The 22,303-nt window shown below is 69.2% G+C and overlaps 4 protein-coding genes across 5 annotated transcripts in view; 2 read left to right on the top strand and 2 right to left on the bottom strand.

Annotated features, from left to right (window-relative positions):
* Positions 1 to 2,787, bottom strand: part of HSD17B8 (hydroxysteroid 17-beta dehydrogenase 8) — a gene marked incomplete at both ends in the record, with an annotated part of 3,079 nt that extends 292 nt beyond the window's left edge. The window contains 6 exon segments of the mRNA XM_082333905.1: positions 90 to 109; positions 111 to 176; positions 285 to 380; positions 1,386 to 1,496; positions 1,589 to 1,821; positions 2,742 to 2,787. Of these exon segments, the coding sequence (XP_082190031.1) occupies positions 90 to 109; positions 111 to 176; positions 285 to 380; positions 1,386 to 1,496; positions 1,589 to 1,821; positions 2,742 to 2,787 (572 nt within the window).
* Positions 2,788 to 3,209: 422 nt separating this feature from the next.
* SLC39A7 (solute carrier family 39 member 7) lies at positions 3,210 to 8,151 on the bottom strand. The gene is made up of 8 exons (XM_082333996.1): positions 8,105 to 8,151; positions 6,470 to 7,108; positions 6,190 to 6,358; positions 6,023 to 6,082; positions 5,814 to 5,936; positions 5,593 to 5,721; positions 4,344 to 4,540; positions 3,210 to 3,568 (listed from the first exon to the last, which is right to left on the bottom strand). The coding sequence occupies exons 2-8, from the start codon at positions 7,070 to 7,072 to the stop codon at positions 3,317 to 3,319; spliced, it is 1,533 nt and encodes a 510-aa protein (XP_082190122.1). The 5' UTR covers positions 7,073 to 7,108; positions 8,105 to 8,151; the 3' UTR covers positions 3,210 to 3,316.
* Positions 8,152 to 10,327: 2,176 nt separating this feature from the next.
* Positions 10,328 to 16,615, top strand: RXRB (retinoid X receptor beta; the record flags this gene model as incomplete). Its single annotated transcript, XM_082333904.1, has 7 exons — positions 10,328 to 10,456; positions 10,560 to 10,713; positions 14,464 to 14,643; positions 14,714 to 14,877; positions 14,971 to 15,100; positions 16,213 to 16,345; positions 16,435 to 16,615. The coding sequence occupies 7 exons, from the start codon at positions 10,328 to 10,330 to the stop codon at positions 16,613 to 16,615; spliced, it is 1,071 nt and encodes a 356-aa protein (XP_082190030.1).
* The window catches only part of COL11A2 (collagen type XI alpha 2 chain), a 27,819-nt gene continuing 21,813 nt past the window's right edge, over positions 16,298 to 22,303 (top strand). For both annotated transcript variants that reach the window (XM_082333989.1, XM_082333988.1), the window contains exons 1-3: positions 16,298 to 16,345; positions 16,435 to 16,526; positions 16,616 to 16,721. In XM_082333989.1, the coding sequence (XP_082190115.1) occupies positions 16,616 to 16,721 (106 nt within the window). In that variant the 5' untranslated portion in view covers positions 16,298 to 16,345; positions 16,435 to 16,526. The remainder of the gene's footprint in view (positions 16,346 to 16,434; positions 16,527 to 16,615; positions 16,722 to 22,303) is intronic.

Raw genomic sequence — 22,303 nt, 5'->3', positions numbered from 1 at the left:
ACCTGCCGAGGGGGACGGGGACACGGTGGCAGCCGGGGGGTGTCCCCGTGTCCCCCCCCGTGTCCCCCCCGGTGTCCCCGTTCCCCAACCTGGCCAGCTCCTTGGCGCAAGCTCCGCGTCAGCCCCTCCACCCCGGCCTTGGCCGCCGCGTAGTTGGCCTGGCCCAGGTTGCCCACCTGGGGGGGGGTGACACGAGTGACGGGGGGGTGACACAGGTGACAAAGGGGTGGTGACACGCGTGGGGGGGGGGGGCGGGGGGGGGGCGGGGGGGGGTGTGACACCACCTTGCCCACGATGCTGCCCACGTGGATGATGGAGCCCCCGGGAGCCCCCGCGGCCACCAGCGCCCGGGCCACCGCCTGCGTCACCAGGAAGGTCCCCTGCGGGGGGACACGATGGCCCCGCCCCCCCCGGGTGTCACCGTGTCACCCGTGGGCCTCCGCGTCCACCCCCCCCCGTCCCGTGTCCCCATCCCCTGTCCCCACGTCCCCCCGTGGCCCCCCAATGTCCCCACGCCCCCCCCACCTCTGTGTCCCCCCCAATGTCCCCATGTCCCCCCCGCCCCCCGATGTCCCCACGTCCCCCCCACGTCCCCCCGTGTCCCCCAATGTCCCCCATGTCCCCACGCCCCCCCCACCCCCGATGTCCCACGTCCCCCCATGTCCCCCCAATGTCCCATGTCCCCACGCCCCCCCCGCCCCCAATGTCCCCACACCCCCCATGTCCCCATGCCCCCCCGCCCCCCATGTCCCCACGTCCCCCCCAATGTCCCCCACACCCCCATGTCCCCCTCGATGTCCCACGTCCCCCTCGATGTCCACCCCCCCCAAACCCCCCATGTTCCCACGCCCCCCCCTCCATGTCCCCCCCATGTCCCCATGTCCCACGCCCCCGATGTCCCCCTGCCCCCCGTGTCCCCCTGCCCCTAATGTCCCCACGCCTCCCCCGCCCCGTGTCCCCCCATGTCCCCGTGTCCCCCCATGTCCCCATGTCCCCGTCCCCCCAAGCCCCCCACGTCTCCCGTGTCCCCCAGACCCCATGTCCCCGTGTCCCCCTGCCCCCCCGTGTCCCCCCAATGTCCCCATGTCCCCCCGCCCCCCAATGTCCCCATGTCCCCCCGCCCCCCAATGTCGCCATGCCTCCCCCACCCCCCGTGTCCCCCCGCCCCCCAATGTCCCCATTTCCCCCCGCCCCCCGTGTCCCCATGCCTCCCCCGCCCCCGTGTCCCCCCAATGTCCCCGTGTCCCCCACCCCCCCAATGTCCCTGTGTCCCCCTGCCCCCGTGTCCCCCCGCCCCCCGCCCCCCGTGTCCCCCCACGTCCCCCCACCTCCCACACCCCCCGTGCCCCCCCCCGTGTCCCCCCCCACGCCCTCCCCCCCCGTACCGTCAGGTTGACCCCCAGCACCTCCCGGAACGCCCCCTCCCCCAGCCGCAGCAGGAACTCGTCCCGGGTGACCCCCGCGCACCCCACGCAGACGCCGGGGGGGGCCCCGAATGCTCCTGTGACACGGGGGGGGGCAGGGGCGTGGGCGTGGGCGTGGGGGGCGGCCCCACTCGTGACCGGGGGGGGGGTGGGGGAGGGGTTACCTGGACGCGGGCCAGGAGCTGGGCGACGCTGGGGGCCGAGGCCACGTCCACCCCGAAGGCGGCGTGGGTGGGGGTCGTGTGTCCCCCCCCCCCCGCGTGGGCTGCCCCCCCCCACGCGTGGAGCCCCCCCACTGTGGCCCGAGCCCCCTCCTCGTCCCGGTCGGCCACCGCCAAGCGGGCGCCTTCCCGCGCCAGGCGGGCGCAGACGGCGCGGCCGATGCCGCTGGCACCTCCTGGGGTGGGGGTGTCACGCGTGGGGGGGGGTGGGCACGCGTGGGGGGGGTCACCGTGGGGGGGGGGCCCACTCTGCCCCTCCCTCGGTACCTGGTGGGGCCTGCCACCCTCTCCCAGTGTCACCCGTGGGGTTTGTCACCCTCCCCTCTGCCCCCCGTGGGCTCGGTCACCCCCCCAAGCGTCACCCGTGGGTTTGTCACCCCCCCAGTACCACCCGTGGGCTCTGTCACCCCTCCAAGTGTCACCCGTGGGTTCTGTCACCTCCCCAGTGTCACCCGTGGGCTCTGTCACCCCCCCCCCCCCCAAGCGTCACCCATGGGATTTGTCACCCCCCCCCACTGCCACCCGTGGGCTCTGTCACCCCCCAAGTGTCACCCGTGCGGTCTTTCACGCCTGCCAGTGTCACCCGTGGGGTCACCCCCCCCCCGGGTGCCACCCGTGGGTCTGTCCCCTGTCCCAAGGGTCACAGGGATTGTCCCACCCCCCCCAAGTGTCACCCGTGGCCTTTGTCACCCCCCCAGTGTCACCCGTGGGGTTTGTCACCCCCCCAAGCGTCACCCGTGGGCTCTGTCACCCCCCCAGTGCCACCCGTGGGCTCTGTCACCACCCCCAAGTGTCACCCGTGGGATTTGTCACCCCCCCAGTGCCACCCGTGGGCGCTGTCACCTCATGTACCCCCCCTCCCCCCGATCTGCCACCCCCCTACGCGTCACGGGGATCCCCCCACCCGCGTTACGTCACCCCGCCACGTCACAGGGGCCCGTGTCCCCCCCCACGAGTGCCCTCGCTTGGGGCCTGTGTGTCCCCCCCCCCGCCCCACGCATCCCGTGACCCCCCCCCCCGCGCCCCCACTCCCCCCCCACGTCACGCGAGACACCGCCCCACGCGGGGGTGACGTCCCCCGCCACGTCACGGCCACCTGTGACCAACGCCACCGCCCCGCCGAGGCGCCCCGCCGAGCCCATGGCGGCACCGGAAGTGACCAGCGAGGTGCCGCGCGGAGGGCCCCGCGCGCCGCCGCTCTCCCCGCCCGCTCTATGGTAAGTCCTCCAAGCATCCTTTTTTGGTGCTTTTTTCCCTTTTTCCGTGAGTTTTGGCCCCATCCGGACGCCCGGGTCCCCCGTGGGACCGCGATACCTCGGTTCCCCGTGGGTCCTGGCCACCCGGGTCCCCTCAGAACCCTACTAACTCACCTCAGCCTTTACTTTTTAATTAATCAAAAGCCACAATCCGCTACCGTCATTAAAAAAAACCCCAACCACCCCAACACCCCAAAACCGGCCCGGACGCCTGGGTCCCCCCGTGTCACCCCCCTTGGTCCCCCCTCCTCATCACAGGGAGCCCCCCCCCCCCCCAAATTGGGGACCCCCAGGACCCCCCCGCTTTGGTCCAGAGAGCACGGGTAAACATGGCTCCCCCTCCCCATAACGCCGAGCCCCCAAAACGGGGCGCACACGGAAGGCTGGGGACCCCCCCATCACCCTCCAGGGTCCCCTACTCGTAGTGGGCGATGGCCACCATCATGGCGACGCCGGCCAGTAGCCCCAAGACCTGGAGGAAGGACTGGAGCGGCCCCGCGTCCCGCAGCAGCTCCGGGATGACGGAGACGGTGCCGACGTAGATGAAGCCGCCGGCGGTGAAGGGCAGGACCCCCAGCGTGGCCGCCTCGCCGGCCCCCTCGGCTAGCAGCGAGCAGGCCGCCCCGGCCACCGCGCCCAGCGCCGTCACCAGTTGCAGACGCATGGCCTGGGGACGAGGGACGGGGTTGGGGACGGCGGTACCCTGCCGGGGACACCGCCGGGCGGAGACGGGGAGCCCTGCGGAGACTGGGAACCGGGGGCACCGGGGTACTGGGGGCACTGGGGACACTTCAGGGCACCGGGGTACTTGGGGTACTGGGGGCACTGGGGGTACTGGGGGCACCGGGGTTACTGGGAGTACTGGGGACACTTCAGGGCACTGGGGTACTTGGGGTACCGGGGGTACTGGGGGCACTGGGGGTACTGGGGACACTTCAGCGCAGCAGGGGCACTTGGGGTACTGGAGGCACTGGGAGTACTGGGGACACTTCAGGGCACCAGGGGCACTTGGAGTACCGGGGGGCACTGGGGGTACTGGGGGTACTGGGGGCACTTCGGGTACTGGGGGCACTGGGGGCACCGGGGTACTGGGGGTACTGGGGACACTTGAGGGCACCAGGGGCACTTGGGGTACTGGGGGCACTGGGGGTACTGGGGACACTTCAGCGCATCAGGGGCACTTGGGGTACCGGGGGTACTGGGGGCACTGGGGGTACTGGGGGCACCGGGGTACTGGGGGCACTGGGGGTACTGGGGACACTGGAGCCAGCAGGGCCCTGGGGCCAGCAGGGCTGGCGTGGGCACTGGGGGTACTGGGGGTACTGGGGCCAGCAGGGCCCTGGGGGTTCTGGGGCCACTGCGCCAGTGCGGGCACTGGGGCCACTGGGGCCCTGGGGGTACTGGGGGTACTGGGGCCACTGGGGCCAGCGGGCCCCGCTCACCTTGCGCTTGCTGCAGCCGGACTGGACGAGGATGGCGAAGTCGCCCACCTCGTGGGGCAGCTCGTGCAGCAGCACCGTCACCGCCGTCACCGTCCCCAGCCCCGGCCCCGCCAGGAAGGAGGCGCCGATGGCCAGCCCGTCCGTGAAGTTGTGCGCCAGGTCTGCCGCCAAGTTCAAGTACCCCGACACCTCCATGGCTGCGGGGGGACGCGTCAGCGCCTGAGGGTCCCTGCCACCCCCCCCGATGTCCCTACCACCCCCCCCGGTGTCCCTGTCCCCACTGGGGTCCCCGTGTCCCCTCCACAGCCCCCTCCAGTCTCTGTCCCCCCTCTCCCAGTGTCCCTGTCCCCATTGGGGTCCCCGTGTCCCCTCCACAGCTCACTCCAATCCCTGTCCCCCTCTCCCAGTGTCCCTGTCCCCATTGGGGTCCCTGTGTCCCCTCCAGAGCCCCCCCAGTCCCTGTCACCCCCCCCCCCCCCAGTGTCCCTGTCCCCCATTGGGGTCCCCGTGTCCCCTCCAGAGCCTCCCCCCAGTCCCTGTCACCCCCCTCCCAGTGTCCCTGTCCCCATTGGGGTCTCCCATGTCCCCTCCAGAGCCCCCCCCAGTCCCTGTCACCCCCCACCCAGTGTCCCTGTCCCCATTGGGGTCCCCCCCAGTCCCTCTCCCCCCTCTCCCAGTGTCCCTGTCCCCACTGGGGTGCCCCCCAGTCCTTGTCCCCCCGTCCCAGTGTCCCTGTCCCCATTGGGGTCCCCATGTCCCCTCCAGAGCCCCCCCAGTCCCTGTCACCCCCTCCCAGTGTCCCTGTCCCCATTGGGGTCCCCGTGTCCCCTCCACAGCCCCCTCCCATCCCTGTCACCTCCCCCCCAGTGTCCCTGTCCCCATTGGGGTCCCCCCCCAGTCCCTGTCCCCCCCTCCCAGTGTCCCTGTCCCCACTGGGGTCCATGTGTCCCCTCCACAGCCCCCTCCCATCCCTGTTCCCCCCCCCCCCAGTGTCCCTGTCCCCATTGGGGTCCCCCCCCAGTCCCTGTCACCCTGCTCCCAGTGTCCCTGTCTCCATTGGGGTCCCTGTGTCCCCTCCAGAGGCCCCCCCAGTCCCTGTCCCCCCCTCCCAGTGTCCCTGTCCCCACTGGGGTCCCCCCCCAGTCCCTGTCCCCCCCCCCCAGTGTCCGTGTCCCCACCAGGGTCCCTCTTGCCCCCCCCCCCCCATCCCCTGTCCCCCCCCTCGCCGTGTCCCCGCCCCCCCCCGTACCCGACTCCTCCACCGCCTTCCCCGCCGGCCGGCTCTTGCCGCGGTGGCCCTTGGTGGCCGTCCTCTCCCGTCGCCCCGTGGCCCCCGGCTCCTCCTCACCTTCGCTGGAGCTGCTCTTGGCCTTGACCCCTGGGGACAAGGGACAACGCGGGGGGTCAGTGTCCCCCCCCAACCCCTCCTGTCACCCCCCCCCCCCCCCCCCCGGCGGCGATGTGACCTACCGTGGCCGTGGCCGTGACCGTGGCCACCCTTGGCGTGCCGGACGAAGGTCTCCACCACCAAAAACGCCACGATTCCGGCCAACACCCACATCCCCACCGTCAACATGCGGGCGTGCTCCTGGCCTGGGCGAAAGGGACACCCTCAGCGGTGGCATCGTCCCCTCCGTGTCCCCCGGGGTCACCCCCAACCCCTTCCCGAAGCCTCCTACCGTGGTGCGAGTGACCGTGGCCGTGCGCGTGGCCGCCTTCGCCGTGATGCGCGTGGGGCGCTGCGGGGGACGTTAAAAAAAAAACCCAAACAAACCCCAAAAAAGAGGTCGGTGAGGGCCACCGCGTCCCCGTTGTCCCCGAGGGGGGAGGGGACGGGGCCACTCACCGAGGGCGTGGGGGATGAGGTGGAGGAAGGCGTCTCCCAGCAGCCCCCCTGCCGCGAAGCTGAGGAGCAGCTTGAGGAGCGCTTGGTGCCGGGGGGCGTTGGATTCCACCGGGATGAGGAAGAGGATGAGGTACGGGGCGGCGCTGATCACCAGCGTGGCCGCCATCGTCTGCGGAAAGGGGGTGACACGCACGAGGGGGGAAAAGGGGGGGGTCACTGGGTGCTCCCCACCCCCCCCGGGGGGGGGGGTCTCGGGTGGGGGAGGGGGAGGCGGACTCACGTGCATCCACAGCGTCACCGTGTCCTGCCGCGGCGGCGGCGGGGGTTGGGAGGGATGCGGAGGGAGGGAACGCTCGTGCGAAGGGCGGCGGGCGGCCTCGTGCGAGGGGCCGGGGTGCCCGTGGTGCACGGCGTCGTGTGAGTGGCCGTGGCGCGGGTCCTCGTGCGAGTGGCTGTGCCCGTGGTACAGGTCCTCGTGCGAGTGGCCGTGGTGCAGACCCTCGTGCGAGTGGCCGTGGTACAGGTCCTTGTGCGAGTGGCCGTGGTTCAGGCCCTCGTGCGAGTGGCTGTGCCCGTGATACAGGTCCTCGTGCGAGTGGCCGTGGTGCAGGCCCTCGTGCGAGTGGCTGTGCCCGTGGTACACGCCCTCGTGCGAGTGGCCGTGGCCGTGGTGCAGGCCCTCGTGCGAGTGGCCGTGGTACATTCCCTCGTGCGAGTGGCCGTGGCCGTGGTACAGGTCCTCGTGCGAGTGGCCGTGGGGCAGGTCCTTGTGCGAGTGGCCGCCCTCGTGCGAGGCGGCGGGGGCCGGCAGCAGGCAGAGGGCCAGCACGGCGCCGGCGGCGAGGGCAGCGCCGAGTCCTGGCGTCCGGGCGGCCGCCGCCATCGCCCCGGTGAGGGGAGAGGGCTCAACCAACGGCTCCTACCATAGAGACAAAGGGATGAGGGTCCAGACAAGCCCCGATGGCTCCCAAGGTGTGGGGGGGAGCAGACCATAGAGACACAGCCTAGAGTGCCACCCTCCATCGTGCCATAGAGAAGCAGCATGGGGGGCTAGAGCGGCTCTAATGACCCATACCATAGAGATAAACATGAGACAGAGCGGTGCCAATCAACCCTACCATAGAGATGAACGGATGAGGGTCCAGACAAGCCCCAATAGCTCTCAAGGTAGCAGAGAGCAGACCATAGACGCGCAGCCTAGAGTGGCATCCTCTGTAGTGCCATAGAGGGGCAGAATGGAGGGCTAGAGCGGCCCCATGGGCCATACCATAAAGAAGATAGAATGGTGCTAACCAACCCTACCATAGAGATGAAGGGATGGGGGTCCAGACAAGCCCCAATGGCTCCCAAAGCGGGGGAGCAGACCATAGAGCCAGAGCCTAGAGTAGCACTCTCCATTGTGTCATAGAGCGGTGGGATGGGGGGGCTAGAGCGGCCCTAACGGGCCATACCACAGAGATAAAGACGAGACAGAGTGGCGCCAAACAGCCCTACCATAGAGACAAAGCGATGAGGGTCCAGACAAGCCCCAATGGCTCCCAAGGTGGGCGGGGGGGAGATCATAAAGACACAGCCTAGAGCGGCACGCTCTGTAGTGCCATAGAGCGATGGGATGGGGAGCTAGAGCGGCCCTAACGGGCCACACCATAGAGATAAAGACGAGACAGAGCGGCGCAAACCAACCCTACCATAGAGACAAAGGGATGAGGGTCCGGAGCGGCCCCCCAGGGCCACCATAGAGAGGGGGAGGAGGGGGCCTGAGCGGCCACCCCGTAGAAACGGGGCCACCATAGAGACGGAGGGGCGGGGGGGGGGGATAGAGCGGCCGTGTCCCCCCCCGTCCCCGGTGGCGGGAGCCCCTCTAGCCACGTCTCTATGCTCCGGGAGGGGGCGGGGGGGGGGGAGGGGGTCTCACCGTCCGCGCGCTCCGTTCCCTCCGGCTCGGGCCCGACGTGGCACCGCGGCCCCGCCCCTTTCCCGCGCGATCTCGCGAGATTTCGTAAGGGGGGGGGAAGAGGAGGAGGAGGAGGAGAGCGGGCGGAAGTGCCCGGCGCCGCCATCTTGGCGCCGGGCACTTCGCTATGGGGGGGTGGGGGGGGCGGGATGGTGCCGCGGGGGTTGCTGGGAGCTGCGCAGGGCATTGTGGGCCGGTGGGGCCGGAGGCGGCGGAGCCCGGAGCAGGCCGGAGCCCGGGGCTGGGGGGGAGTCGGTCGGTCCGAGGCCGGAGCCCCCCCGGCACCGCGGGATGGGCGACAGCGATCGTGGTCAGCGGGGTTGGGGGGAGGGGGGAGGGGGGGAGGGGGCTGGGAGGGGGTGGTGGGCATGGGGGGGGCCCTGAGGTGCAAAGGGGGGGGTGGGGGGGAGGCTGAGGGGTTTGGGGGGGGCCCTGAGGTGCAAAGGGGGGGTGGGGGGAGAAGCTGAGGGGTTTGGGGGGGCCCTGGGGTGATGTTGGGGGGGTGTGGGGGGTGTTAATGGGTACGGGGGGGGCCCTGAGGTGCAAAGGGGGGGTGGGGGGCGAGGCTGAGGGGTTTGGGGGGGCCTTGAGGTGATTTTGGGGGGCTGTGGGGGGCGCTTATGGGTATGGGGGGGGCCCTGAGGTGCAAAGGGGGGGCTGGGGGGCGAGGCTGAGGGGTTTGGGGGGAGCCTGGGGTGATGTTGGGGGGCTGTGGGGGGTGTTAATGGGTATGGGGGGGGCCCTGAGGTGCAAAGGGGGGGCTGGGGGGCGAGGCTGAGGGGTTTGGGGGGAGCCTGGGATGATTTTGGGGGGCTGTGGGGGGTGTTAATGGGTTTGGGGGGGCCCTGAGGTGCAAAGGAGGGGGTGGGGGGGGAGGCTGAGGGGTCTGGGGGGGCCTTGAGGTGATTTTGTGGGGCTGTAGGGGGCGCTTATGGGTTTGGGGGGGTCCTGGGATGATTTTGGGGGGCTGTGGGGGGCACTTATGGGTTTGGGGGGGGTCCTGGGATGCAAAGGGGGGGCTGTGGGGGAGGCTGAGGGGTTCGGGGGGGCCTTGAGGTGATTTTGGGGGGCTGTGGGGGGCGCTTATGGGTATGGGGGGGGCCCTGAGGTGCAAAGGCGGGGGTGGGGGGCGAGGCTGAGGGGTTTGGGGGGGCCCTGGGGTGATGTTGGGGGGGTGTGGGGGGTGTTAATGGGTACGGGGGGGGCCCTGAGGTGCAAAGGGGGGGTGGGGGGCGAGGCTGAGGGGTTTGGGGGGGCCTTGAGGTGATTTTGTGGGGCTGTGGGGGGCGCTTATGGGTATGGGGGGGGCCCTGAGGTGCAAAGGGGGGGCTGGGGGGCGAGGCTGAGGGCTTTGGGGGGGCTATGGGGTGATGTTGGGGGTGTGTGTGGGGTGTTAATGGGTTTGGGGGGGCCCTGAGGTGCAAAGGGGGGGGGGGGGGAGGCTGAGGGGTCTGGGGGGGCCTTGAGGTGATTTTGTGGGGCTGTAGGGGGCGCTTATGGGTTTGGGGGGGTCCTGGGATGATTTTGGGGGGCTGTGGGGGGTGTTTATGGGTTTGGGGGGGCTCTGAGGTGCAAAAGGGGGGCTGTGGGAGGAGGCTGATGGATTTGGGGGGGCCTTGAGGTGATGTTGGGGGCTGTGGGGGGTCCTTAGGGGTTTGGGGGGGTCTCGAGGTGGAAAGGGGGGGCTGCGGGGGGGGTGCTTATTGGTTTGGGGGGGCTCTGAGGTGCAAAGGGGGGGCTGTGGGGGAGGCTGAGGGGTTTGGGGGGGCCCTGGGGTGATGTTGGGGGGCTGTGAGGGAGGCTGAGGGGTTTGGGGGGGGCCCTGGGGTGATGTTGGGGGGCTGTGGGGGAGGCTGATGGATTTGGGGGGGCCCTGGGGTGATGTTGGGGGGCTGTGAGGGAGGCTGAGGGGTTTGGGGGGGCCACGCGACACCACGTGGGGGGCTGTGGGTTGGGGGGGGGGGGGGGGGCTCTTTGACGCTGCCCGTCCACGAGGGGAGCGTGGGGCTGGCGGGGCCGGGGATGGAATTGGGGGGGGGGGTCCCTCACCCCTCCTCCCCCCCCGTGCCCCCCCCGCCCCCCCCCCCAGATTGCCGGAGCCCCGATAGCTCATCCCTGAGCGCCTCCCCGCCCCCCCCGGAGCCTTCGGCCCCGCTCCATCATCCCTCCATGATCGGTTCGGCCATGACCTCCTCCCTCAACTCCCCCGTCGCCAGCCTGGGCTCCCCGTTCCCCGTCATCAGCTCCTCCATGGGCTCCCCGGGGCTCCCCGCCACCCCCGCCATCGCGTACGGCCCCGTCAGCAGCCCCCAGGTAAGGGGGGGCAGCCCCCCAAAAACTCTCCAAACTGGGAGAAACTGGGAAAAACTCCCACCGACCTTTCCCGCTTCCCCCCTTTTTGTTTTATTTTTCGCAGATTAATTCCACCGTCAACCTCTCGGGGCTGCACCCCGTCAGCAGCTCGGACGACGTGAAGCCCCCCCTGGGGATCCGCGCTGTCCCTTGTCACCCCCACGGCCCCGGCGTCGCCGGCAAACGTCTCTGCGCCATTTGCGGGGATCGCTCCTCAGGTACCCGCCGGTCGGGGGGCACCGGGGTGCTTGGGTGCTCTGCGGGGGGCCTGTGGGGCACGGGGACGCCTGGGTGCTCTGCGGGGTCCCTATGGGAACACGTGGGTGCTTTGCGGGGTCCCTATGGGGCACTGGGACGCCTGGGTGCTCTGTGGGGTCCCTATGGGGCACTGGGACACTTGGGTGCTCTGTGGGGTCCCTATGGGGCACTGGGACGCCTGGGTGCTCTGCGGGGTCACTATGGGGCACTGAGATGTCTGGGTGCTCTGCAGGGTTCCTGTGGGGCACGGGGACACCTGGGTGCTGTGCGGGGTCCCTATGGGGCACGGGGACACCTGCGTGCTCTGTGGGGGTCCCTATGGGGCACGGGGACACCTGGGTGCTTTGTGGGGTCTCTGTGGGGACACCTGGGTGCTTTGTGGGGTCCCTATGGGGCATGGGGACACCTGGATGCTTTGTGGGGTCTCTATGGGGACACCTGGGTGCTTTGTGGGGTCCCTGTGGGGCACGGGGACACCTGGGTGCTTTGTGGGGTCTCTATGGGGACACCTGGGTGCTTTGCGGGGTCCCTATGGGGCACGGGGACACCTGGGTGCTTTGCGGGGTCCCTGTGGGGCACTGGGACACCTGGGTGCTTTGTGGGGTCTCTATGGGGCACGGGGACACCTGGGTGCTTTGTGGGGTCCCTGTGGGGCACGGGGACACCTGGGTGCTCTGCGGGGTCCCTATGGGGCATGGGGACACCTGGGTGCTTTGTGGGGTCCCTATGGGGCATGGGGACACCTGGGTGCTTTGTGGGGTCCCTGTGGGGCACGGGGACGCCTGGGTGCTCTGTGGGGTCCCTATGGGAACACGTGGGTGCTTTGCAGGATCCCTATGGGGCACGGGGACACCTGGGTGCTTTGTGGGGTCCCTATGGGGCACGGGGACACCTGGGTGCTTTGCGGGGTCCCTATGGGGCATGGGGACACCTGGGTGCTTTGCGGGGTCCCTATGGGGCACGGGGACACCTGGGTGCTTTGTGGGGTCCCTATGGGGCATGGGGACACCTGGGTGCTTTGTGGGGTCCCTGTGGGGCACGGGGACACCTGGGTGCTTTGTGGGGTCCCTGTGGGGCACGGGGACGCCTGGGTGCTCTGTGGGGTCCCTATGGGAACACGTGGGTGCTTTGCAGGATCCCTATGGGGCACGGGGACACCTGGGTGCTCTGTGGGGTCCCTATGGGGCACAGGGACACCTGGGTGCTGTGCGGGGTCCCTATGGGGCACTGGGACACCTGGGTGCTGTGCGGGGTCCGTATGGGGACACCTGGGTGCTTTGTGGGGTCCCTGTGGGGCACGGGGACACCTGGGTGCTTTGTGGGGTCCCTATGGGGCACTGGGTGCTTTGCGGGGTCCCTATGGGGCACGGGGACACCTGGGTCCTCCCTGGGGTGGGACACTGGGGTCCTAGGGTGGGACACAGGGGACGGGGACACTTGGGTGCTCCCTGGGGTGGGATAGGGGACGTGGGGACACCTGGGTCCTCCGTGGGGTGGGATGTAGGGAATGGGGACACCGGGGTCCTTCGCAGGGTGACAAATAGGGAATGGGGACAGTTGGGTCGTTCCTGGGGTGGGTGATGGGGTGCGAGGACATCGGGGTCCTTCTTGGGGTGGGATATGGGGGGCAGGGACACTTGGGTTCTCCCTGGGGTGGGACGTAGGAGATGGGGACAACGGGATCTTCTGCAGGGTGGGATAGAGGGGACAGGGACACTTGGGATTTTCTTGGGGTGGGGTAGAGGGAACAGGGACGTTTGGGTCCTTTTTGGGGTGGGATCTGGGGACACCTGGGTCGTCTCTGGGGTGGGACACAGGAGATGGGGACACCTTGGTCCTTCTTTAGATGGGGTATGGGGACACCTGGCTCCTTCCTGGGGTGGGATATGGGGGACAGGGACGCCTGGGTCCTCCCTGTGGTGGGACAGGGGATGGAGACATCTTGGTTCTGCTTGGGGTGGGATATGGCGTACGGAGACACCTCGGACCTCCTCAGGATGGGGTACGGGGACACCTGGGTTCTCGTTGTGGTGGGACACAGGGGATGGGGACACCTTGGTCCTTCTTCAGATGGGATCTGGGGGCAGCTGGGTCATTTCTGCGGTGGGATAGGGGAGATGGAGACATCTTGGTCCTCTTTGTGGTGGAATATGGGAGATAGGGACACCTTGGTTCTTCTTGAGATGGGGTGTGGAGACACCTGGGTCCTCCTTGTGGTGGGACACGGGACGGGGACACCTTGGTCCTTTCTGGGGTGGGATCTGGGGGCACCTTGATCATCTCTGGGGTGAGATATGGGAGATGGAGACACCTTGGTTCTCTTTGGGGTGGGATATGGGAGATGGGGACACCTCGGTCCTTCTTGAGATGGGATCTGGGGACACCTGGGTCATTTCTGGGGTGGGACACAGGAGATGGAGACGTCTTGGTTCTCTTTGCGGTGGGATACGGGAGATGGAGACACGTTGGTTCTTCTTGAGATGGGGTGTGGGGACACCTGGATCTTCCTTGTGGTGGGACACGGGATGGGGCCGCCTTGGTCCTTCTTGAGATGGGATCTGGAGACACCTGGGTCATCTCTGGGGTGGGATACGGGACATGGGGACACCTTGGTCCTTCTTGAGATGGGATCTGGAGACACCTGGGTCATCTCTGGGGTGGGATATGGGAGATGAAGACACCTCGGTCCTTCTTGAGATGGGGTAGGGGGGCACCTGAGTTCTTCTCGTGGTGGGACACAGGGGATGTAGACACCTTGGTCGTTTTTGGGGTGGGATCTGCGGACACTTTGATCATCTCTGGGGTGAGATATGGGAGATGGAGACATCTTGGTCCTCTTTGGGTTGGGATATGTGACATGGGGACACATGGGTCCTTCTTGAGATGGGGTAGGGGGGCACCTGGGTCCTCCTTGTGGTGGGACACTGGGGACGGGGACACCTTGGTCCTTTCTGGGGTGGGATCTGGGGGCACCTTGGTCATCTCTGGGGTGAGATGTGGGAGATGGGGACACCTCAGCCCTTCTTGAGATGGGGTAGGGGGGCACCTGAGTTCTCCTCGTGGTGGGACACAGGGGACGGGGACACCTTGGTTGTTTTGGGGGCGAGATATGGGGACACCTCCATCGTCTCTGGGGTGGGATACAGGGGATGGGGACATCTTGGTCCTTTTTGGGGTGGGATCTAGGGACACCTTGGTCATCTCTGGGGTGAGATATGGGAGACGGAGACATCTTGGTCCTCTTTGGGGTGGGATACGTGACATGGGGACACCTGGGTCCTTCTTGAGATGGGGTAGGGGGGCACCTGGGTCCTCCTTGTGGTGGGACATAGAAGATGGGGCCACCTTGGTCGTTTCTGGGGTACGGGAGATGGGGACACCTGGTCCTCCTTGTGGTGGGACATAGAAGATGGGGCCACCTTGGTCGTTTCTGGGGTACGGGAGATGGGGACACCTTGGTTCTTCTTGAGATGGGGTGTGGGGACACCTGGGTCCTCCTTGTGGTGGGACATAGAAGATGGGGCCACCTTGGTCCTCCCCGTGGTGGGATCTGGGGACACCTGGTCCTCCTTGTGGTGGGACGCAGGGGATGGGGCCACCTTGGGGGCCACCCACCCACCACCCTGGGGCAGGACCCTCAACGCCCGCCATGGGGACAAGTTGGGGGGGGGAGGGGTCCCACCGCTGACCCCCCCCCCCGCTCCCCGCAGGGAAGCATTATGGGGTGTACAGCTGCGAAGGCTGCAAGGGCTTCTTCAAACGCACCATCCGCAAGGACCTGACCTACACCTGCCGCGACAACAAGGACTGCGTGGTGGACAAACGCCAACGCAACCGTTGCCAGTATTGCCGCTACCAGAAGTGCCTGGCCACCGGCATGAAACGGGAAGGTAACCGGGAACGCCGGGATACGGGATAGGGATCCTAGGGACCTTTCCGTCACCATTGTCCCCACCCCAGCCGTGCAGGAGGAGCGCCAACGGGGGAAGGAGAAGGAAGGCGATGGCGACCTCGGCGCCAACGCCAACGAGGAGATGCCGGTGGAGAAAATCTTGGAAGCCGAGTTGGCGGTGGAGCAAAAATCGGACCAAAGCGTGGACGGCGCCGGTAGCGGGGGGAGCTCGGTGAGTTCTTTTTTGGGGGGGCACGAGGAGTCCTCGGGGGGGCTCCGGGCCACCTCGCTGATCCCTTGATGTGTCCCCCACCCTACTCATCAGCCCAATGACCCGGTGACCAACATCTGCCAGGCCGCCGACAAGCAGCTCTTCACGCTGGTGGAGTGGGCCAAGAGGATCCCCCATTTTTCCGAGCTGCCCTTGGACGACCAAGTCATCCTGCTACGGGCGGGTGAGGATGGCGAGGGGGGGGGCCGCCCCACGGCGAAGCGGGGAGCGAGGAGGGGGGGGGTTTGGGGGGCTTCTGCCCCACGGCGGGGGTGTCCGGGGTCTCCTGGGGGAGGTGGATGCTCCGTGGAGGGGGTGGATGCCCCCACGGGGGGGGGTTTTGGGGGGCTGCAGGAGGGGATCTGCCCCACAGAGGGGGGTTTTGGGGGGCTGCAGGAGGGGATCTGCCCCACGGAGGGGGGTTTTGGGGGGCTGCAGGAGGGGATCTGCCCCACGGAAGGGGGTTTTGGGGGGCTGCAGGAGGGGATCTGCCCCACGGAAGGGGGTTTTGGGGGGCTGCAGGAGGGGATCTGCCCCACGGAGGGGGGTTTTGGGGGGCTGCAGGAGGGGATCTGCCCCACGGAAGGGGGTTTTGGGGGGCTGCAGGAGGGGATCTGCCCCACGGAGGGGGGTTTTGGGGGGCTGCAGGAGGGGATCTGCCCCACGGAGGGGGGTTTTGGGGGGGGCTGCAGGAGGGGATCTGCCCCACGGAGGGGGGTTTTGGGGGGCTGCAGGAGGGGATCTGCCCCACGGAGGGGGGTTTTGGGGGGGGCTGCAGGAGGGGATCTGCCCCACGGAGGGGGGTTTTGAGGGTCCACGGGAAGGGATCTGCCCCACGGGGGGGATCATTTGCCCCATGGAAGGGAGTTTTGGGGTCTGCAGGAGGGGATCTGCCCCACGGAGGGGGGTTTTGGGGGGTCCACAGGAGGGGATCTGCCCCACAGAGGGGGGTTTGGGGGTCCACAGGACGGGATCTGCCCCAGGGGGGGATCATTTGCCCCACAGAGGAGAGTTTTGGGGGTCCACAGGAGGGGATCTGCCCCACAGAGGGGGTTTTGGGGGTCCATGGGAAGGGATCTGCCCCATGGGGGGAGCATTTGCCCCACGGAGGGGGTTTTGGGGTTCCACAGGAGGGGATCTACCCCCCGGAGGGGGGTTTGGGGGGCTGCGGGAGGCGATCTGCCCCACGGGGGGGGATCATTTCCCCCATGGAAGGGAGTTTTGGGGGGCTGCCAGGATTTCGGAGGGGGGGGGGGGTCCTGACGCCCCCCCCCCCCCAACCCCCCGCCACCGCAGGCTGGAACGAGCTCCTCATCGCCTCCTTCTCCCACCGCTCCATCTCCGTCAAGGACGGGATCCTGCTGGCCACCGGCCTCCACGTCCACCGCAACAGCGCCCACAGCGCCGGCGTGGGGGCCATCTTCGATAGGTTCGGGGGTGGGGGGGACCCCTAAATCCTCCTTAAGCCCCCCCCAAACCATCCTCACGTTCTTTTTCCCCCCCCCTCTCCGCTCGCAGGGTGCTGACCGAGCTGGTCTCCAAAATGCGGGACATGCGGATGGATAAGACGGAGCTGGGTTGTCTCCGCGCCATCATCCTCTTCAACCCGGGTACGGCGGTGGTGGAAGGGGGGGGGGTTTTTGGGGGGGTGGGGGGCAAATTGGGGACCCCCTCACCCCAATTTTTATCCCCCCTATAGATGCCAAGGGGCTTTCCAACCCCGGCGAGGTGGAGCTGCTGCGGGAGAAGGTTTACGCTTCCCTCGAGTCCTACTGCAAGCAGAAATATCCGGAACAACAGGGCAGGTAGGGAGGGAACTTGGGGGGGTTTTGGGGGGGGCCCACAAGCCCCCCCCTCCCTTAAATCCCCTCCCCCGCCTTTCCTGGCCCCCCCCAGGTTCGCCAAGCTGCTCCTCCGCCTCCCGGCCCTGCGCTCCATCGGCCTCAAATGCCTCGAGCACCTCTTCTTCTTCAAGCTCATCGGGGACACCCCCATCGACACCTTCCTCATGGAGATGCTCGAAGCCCCCCACCAGCTCTCCTGAACCCCCCCCCCCCCAAAAAAAAAAAAAATTGGGGGGAGGGGGGGGGCAATAGGACCCCCTCCCCCAACCCCCGAGGGGTTTTTGGGGGGGTCCCTTGTAAAATAACCCCCCCTTATTGTAAAATAAACCCCCCCCCCCCTCCCCCGTCCCGGTGCCCATCGCGCCGGTGGGGTCCCCTCCCCCCCCGACACCCCCACAACAGCGTGTCCCGGGGTTGGGGGAGGGGAAGGGGGGGGGGTCCCCCCATTTTCTCCCCTCCCCCCCCAAGCCCCCCCCTCACCACTCAGGCACCCGATAGCACTTTGAATCGTCGCCCCCCCCCCCCCTCCCCCATGCAGCAGGTACCCGGGGCGGGGTGGGGGTGGGGGGGATCCCTGGCCTCCCCGGGGCCGCTGAGCTGGGGGGGGGCTTTGTTTTTATTGTAGGTCCTACAGCACCCCCCAAATCCCCCCCCTTCCCCCCCCCCCGTGGTTTTATTCGGCTTCGGCGTTTCCAACCCCCCCCCCCCCCCAAAAACCCGATCGCTTTGGATTTTCAGTGATTAAAGTTGCTGCTTCTCAGTCGCCGAGGGCCTTCGGGGGCCTTGTTTTGGGGGGGCCCCCCCCATTGCAGCGACCCCCCCCCCCCCCACAGGGACCCCCCAAAGCAGCCCCCCCCCCCCCTTGTACCCCACCCCCCCGCCGTGGCCACCACCCCCGCCCACCGCAGCTATTTTGGGGTCAAATCTCCGGCTCCTAAAATAGCCGCTGTGGCTACCATGGGGTAGGGGGGGGCCAGCTGCAGGGGGGGGCCCCCCCAGATCCCTGCGTGCCCCCGGCGCGGCGGCGGCCGGCGCACAGTGCCGGCTCTGTGCCGGCGGTGAAGGGCCGAGTGTCTGCGCCTGGGCCCGGGCCAGGCCGGGGACCGCAGCGGGGCCGGGGGGGGGCTGCCACGTCCCGCCGGGACCCCCCCACCTCGCTACCGGCCTCCCTGCCTGCCCCTGCCTGCCCCTGCCTGCCCCTGCCTGCCCTGACCCCCCTGCCTGCCCCCCTGCCTGCCCCTGCCTGCCCTGACCCCCCTGCCTGTCCCCCTGCCTGCCCCTGCCTGCCCCTGCCCCGCTGCCTGCCCCGCTGCCTGCCCCTGCCTGCCCTGACCCCCCCCCCTCGCTACCGGCCTCCCTGCCTGCCCCTGCCTGCCCCTGCCTGCCCTGACCCCCCTGCCTGTCCCCCCTGCCTGCCCCCCTGCCTGCCCCCCTGCCTGCCCCCCTGCCTGCCCCCCTGCCTGCCCCTGCCCCCCTGCCTGCCCCTGCCTGCCCCTGCCCCCCTGCCTGCCTCCCGGTCTGCTCTGATGCCTCTGCCTGCCCCCCTGCCTGCCCCTGCCTGCCCCTGCCTGCCCCCCTGCCTGCTCTGCCCCCCCTGCCTGCCCCTGCCTGCCTCCCTGTCTGCCCTGACCCCCCGCCTGCCCCCCTGCCTGCCCCTGCCTGCCTCCCTGTCTGCTCTGCCCCCCCCGCCTGCCCCTCTGCCTGCTCTGCCCTTCCTGCCTGCCCCTGCCTGCCCCCCTGCCTGCTCTGGCCCCCCTGCCTGCCCCCCTGCCTGTCTCTACCTGTGCCTGCCCCCCTGCCTGCCTTTGCCTGCCCCCCTGCCTGCTCTGGCCCCTCTGCCTGCCTCCCTGCCTGCTCCCCTGCCTGCCCCAGCCTCCCTGCCTGCTCCTGCCCGGGGTGGGGGGGTCCCTCCGTGGGGTGGGGAGGGGGGCAGGGAAGGGGAGCGGGGATGGGGGGGGACAGGGATGGGGACAGGGGACAGGGGATGGGGACAGTGGGGATGGGGACAGGGAATGGGGACAGGGGATGGGGACAGTGGGGATGGGGACAGGGAATGGGGACAGGGGACAGGGACGGGGATGGGGACAGTGGGGATGGGGACAGGGCTGTAGGACAGGGCTGTGGGATGGGACAGGGATGGGGACAGTGGGGACAGAGATGTAGGACAGGGACACGGGGACAGGGACACGGGGACAGGGACACGGGATGGGGAGATGGGATGGGGACAGGGGTGTAGGATGGGGACAGCGGGGGTGGGGACAGTGGGGATGGGGATGTGGGATGGGGACAGGGACACGGGATGGGGACAGGGATGAGGACAGGGACAGGGGTTGGGGACAGGGATGGGGACAGTGGGGATGGGGACAGGGACAGGGGTTGGGGACAGGGATGGGGACAGAGACATAGGATGGGGACAATGGGGACGGGGACAGGGGGTGTAGGATGGGGACAGGGGATGGGGACAGGGAAATGGGGTGGGGACAGCGGGGATGGGGACAGGGCCATGGGATGGGGACAGTGGGGACAGGGATGGGGACGTGGGATGGGGACAGGGCTGTGGGATGGGGACAGGGACAGGGGATGGGGACAGCGGGGATGGGGACAGGGCTGTGGGATGGGGACAGGGCCACGGGATGGGGACAGCGGGGATGGGGACAGGGCCATGGGATGGGGACAGTGGGGATGGGGACAGGGCCATGGGATGGGGACAGTGGGGACAGGGATGGGGACGTGGGATGGGGACAGGGCTGTGGGATGGGGACAGGGACAGGGGATGGGGACAGTGGGGATGGGGATAGCGGGGATGGGGACAGTGGGGACAGGGAGGGGGGACGTGGGACGGGGACAGGGAGGGGGACAGGGACAGGGGATGGGGACAGGAGATGGGGATGGGGACAGCGGGGATGGGGACAGCGGGGATGGGGACAGTGGGGAGGGGGAGGGGGATGGGGACAGGGACAAGGGATGGGGACAGTGGTGATGTGGGATGGGGACAGCAGGGATGGGGACAGGGATGGAGACAGGGACAGGGATGGGGACAGCGGGGAGGGGGAGGGGGACAGCGGGGATGGGGACAGGGGATGGGGATGAGGATGTGGGATGGGGACAGCAGGGATGGGGACAGCGGGGATGGGGACAGGGATGGAGACAGGGACAGGGGATGGGGACAGGGATGGGGATGGGGACAGCGGGGAGGGGGATGGGGACAGGGATGGGGACAGGGACAGGGGATGGGGACAGGGATGGGGATGGGGACAGCGGGGAGGGGGATGGGGACAGGGGATGGGGATGAGGATGTGGGATGGGGACAGCGGGGATGGGGACAGCGGGGATGGGGACAGCGGGGACAGGGCCATGGGATGGGGACAGGGCCGGGGCCGCTGCGGGGCCCGGGCCGGGTTCGGGGGGGCGGGGGCGGCCCCGGGGGGGGGGGGGCGGCCCCGGGGGCCGGGCGGGGGCGGGGGCGGGGGGGGGCGGCGGGGCTGGGGCCGGGCGAGCGGCGGCAGCGGCCGCATTCGGGGTCCGACCGTGCCCGGGAGCAGCCGGAGCCGCCGACCGGCCCCGACCCCGGCCGCGGTACCGGTACCGGAGCGGCCCCGACCCCGCAGCGGCCCCGCAGCGGCCCCGGTACCGGAGCGGCCCCGCCATGGCCCGGCGCTGCCCGGCGCTGCCCCTCGCCCTCCTCGGGCTCGGCATCGCCCTGGTCCGGCCCGCGGCGGCCGCCCCAGGTGGGAGCGGGGACTGGGGGGCACTGGGAGCACTGGGGGGACTGGGGGGGACTGGGGGGGGTGAGGATCGGAGCGCGCCGGGATGCTGCTGGGCGCTGGGACTGGGCGAACTGGGGGGACTGGGAGCACTGGGGGGACTGGGGGGATGAGGCTCGGAGCGCCCCGGGATGCTGCTGGGCGCTGGGACAGGGAGAACTGGGGGGACTGGGAGCACTGGGGAGGAGCGGCTCGGAGCACTGGGGGGACTGGGAGCACTGGGAGCACTGGGGAGGAGCAGCTCGGAGCACTGCGGGGACTGGGAGCACTGGGGGGACTGGGAGCACTGGGGGGATGAGGCTCGGAGCGCCCCGGGATGCTGCTGCGAGCGGGGACTGGGGGGACTGGGAGCACTGGGGAGGAGCGGCTCGGAGCGACCCGGGCTGCTGCTGGGCGCTGGGACTGGGAGCACTGGGGGGACTGGGGAGGAGCGGCTCGGAGCGCCCCGAGATGCTGCTGGGCGCTGGTACTGGGAGAACTGGGTGGACTGGGAACACTGGCGGGACTGGGAGCACTGAGGGGATGAGGCTCGGAGCGCCCCGGGATGCTGCTGGGCGCTGGTACTGGGAGAACTGGGGGGACTGGGAGCACTGGGGGGACTGGCGGGATGAGGCTCGGAGCGCCCCGGGATGCTGCTGCGAGTGGGGACTGGGAGAACTGGGGAGATACGACTGGGAGCACTGGGGGGACTGGGAGCACTGGTGGGACTGGGAGCACTGGGGGGATGAGGCTCGGAGTGCCCCGGGATGCTGCTGTGCGCTGGGACTGGGAGAACTGGGGGGACTGGGAGCACTGGGCGGGGGGGGGGGGGAATGAGGCTCGGAGCGCCCCGGGATGCTGCTGCGAGTGGGGACTGGGAGAACTGGGGGGACTGGGAGCACTGGGGAGGAGCGGCTCGGGGGACTGGGCGAACTGGGGGGACTGGGAGCACTGGGGAGGAGCGGCTCGGAGCACTGGGGGGACTGGGAGCACTGGGGAGGATGGGCTCGGAGCGCCCCGGGCTGCTGCTGGGCGCTGGTACTGGGAGGACTGGGGGGACTGGGGAGCAGCGGCTCGGAGCTGACTGGGAGCTGGGACTGGGAGCACTGGGGGGACTGGGGAGGAACGGCTCGGAGCACCCCGGGGATGCCACCGGGTGCTAACTGGGAGCTGGGACTGGGAGCACTGGGGGGACTGGGGAGGAGCGCCCGAGGACACTGCCGGACGCTAACTGGGAGCTGGTACTGGGAGCACTGGGGAGATGTAGCACGGAGCCCCCTGGGATGCTGTTGGATGCTGACTGGGCGCTGGTACTGGGAGCACTGGGGGGACTGGGAGGATGCAGTGCAGAGTGCCAGGGGATGCTGCTGGGCTCTAACTGGGAGCACTGGGGGGACTGGGGAGATGCAGCACCGGAGCACCAGGGGATGCTGCCGGGCTCTGACTGGGAGGCACTGCAGAGCCGATACTGGGAGCACTGGGGGATCCCAGTGGCGGTAACTGGGAGGCGCAGCGAGGACGATAACTGGGAGCTGTAACTGGGAGAACTGGAAGGTCCTGGGAGATGGGAACTGGGAACTGCGTGGAGGTTTTAGGTGGAAGCTATGGGTGATACTGGGAGACACAGGGAAGTGGTAACTGGGGCAACTGGGAGGTGGAAACTCTGTGGGCATTGTAACTGGGATTGGCTGGGAACTGGTGACTGGGAGCAGTGGGGATGCTGGAACTGGGAACTGTGACTGGAACTGGGAAGTACTGGGAGATACTGGGAGATAGCGTGGGACTGTAACTGGGAAGTAC

Source organism: Platalea leucorodia (assembly GCF_965183815.1).
Source record: "Platalea leucorodia genome assembly, chromosome: 28".
Lineage (NCBI taxonomy): Eukaryota > Metazoa > Chordata > Aves > Pelecaniformes > Threskiornithidae > Platalea > Platalea leucorodia.
Note: the sequence above shows the minus strand (reverse complement) of the source record. Positions and strands in the feature narration are given on the sequence as shown.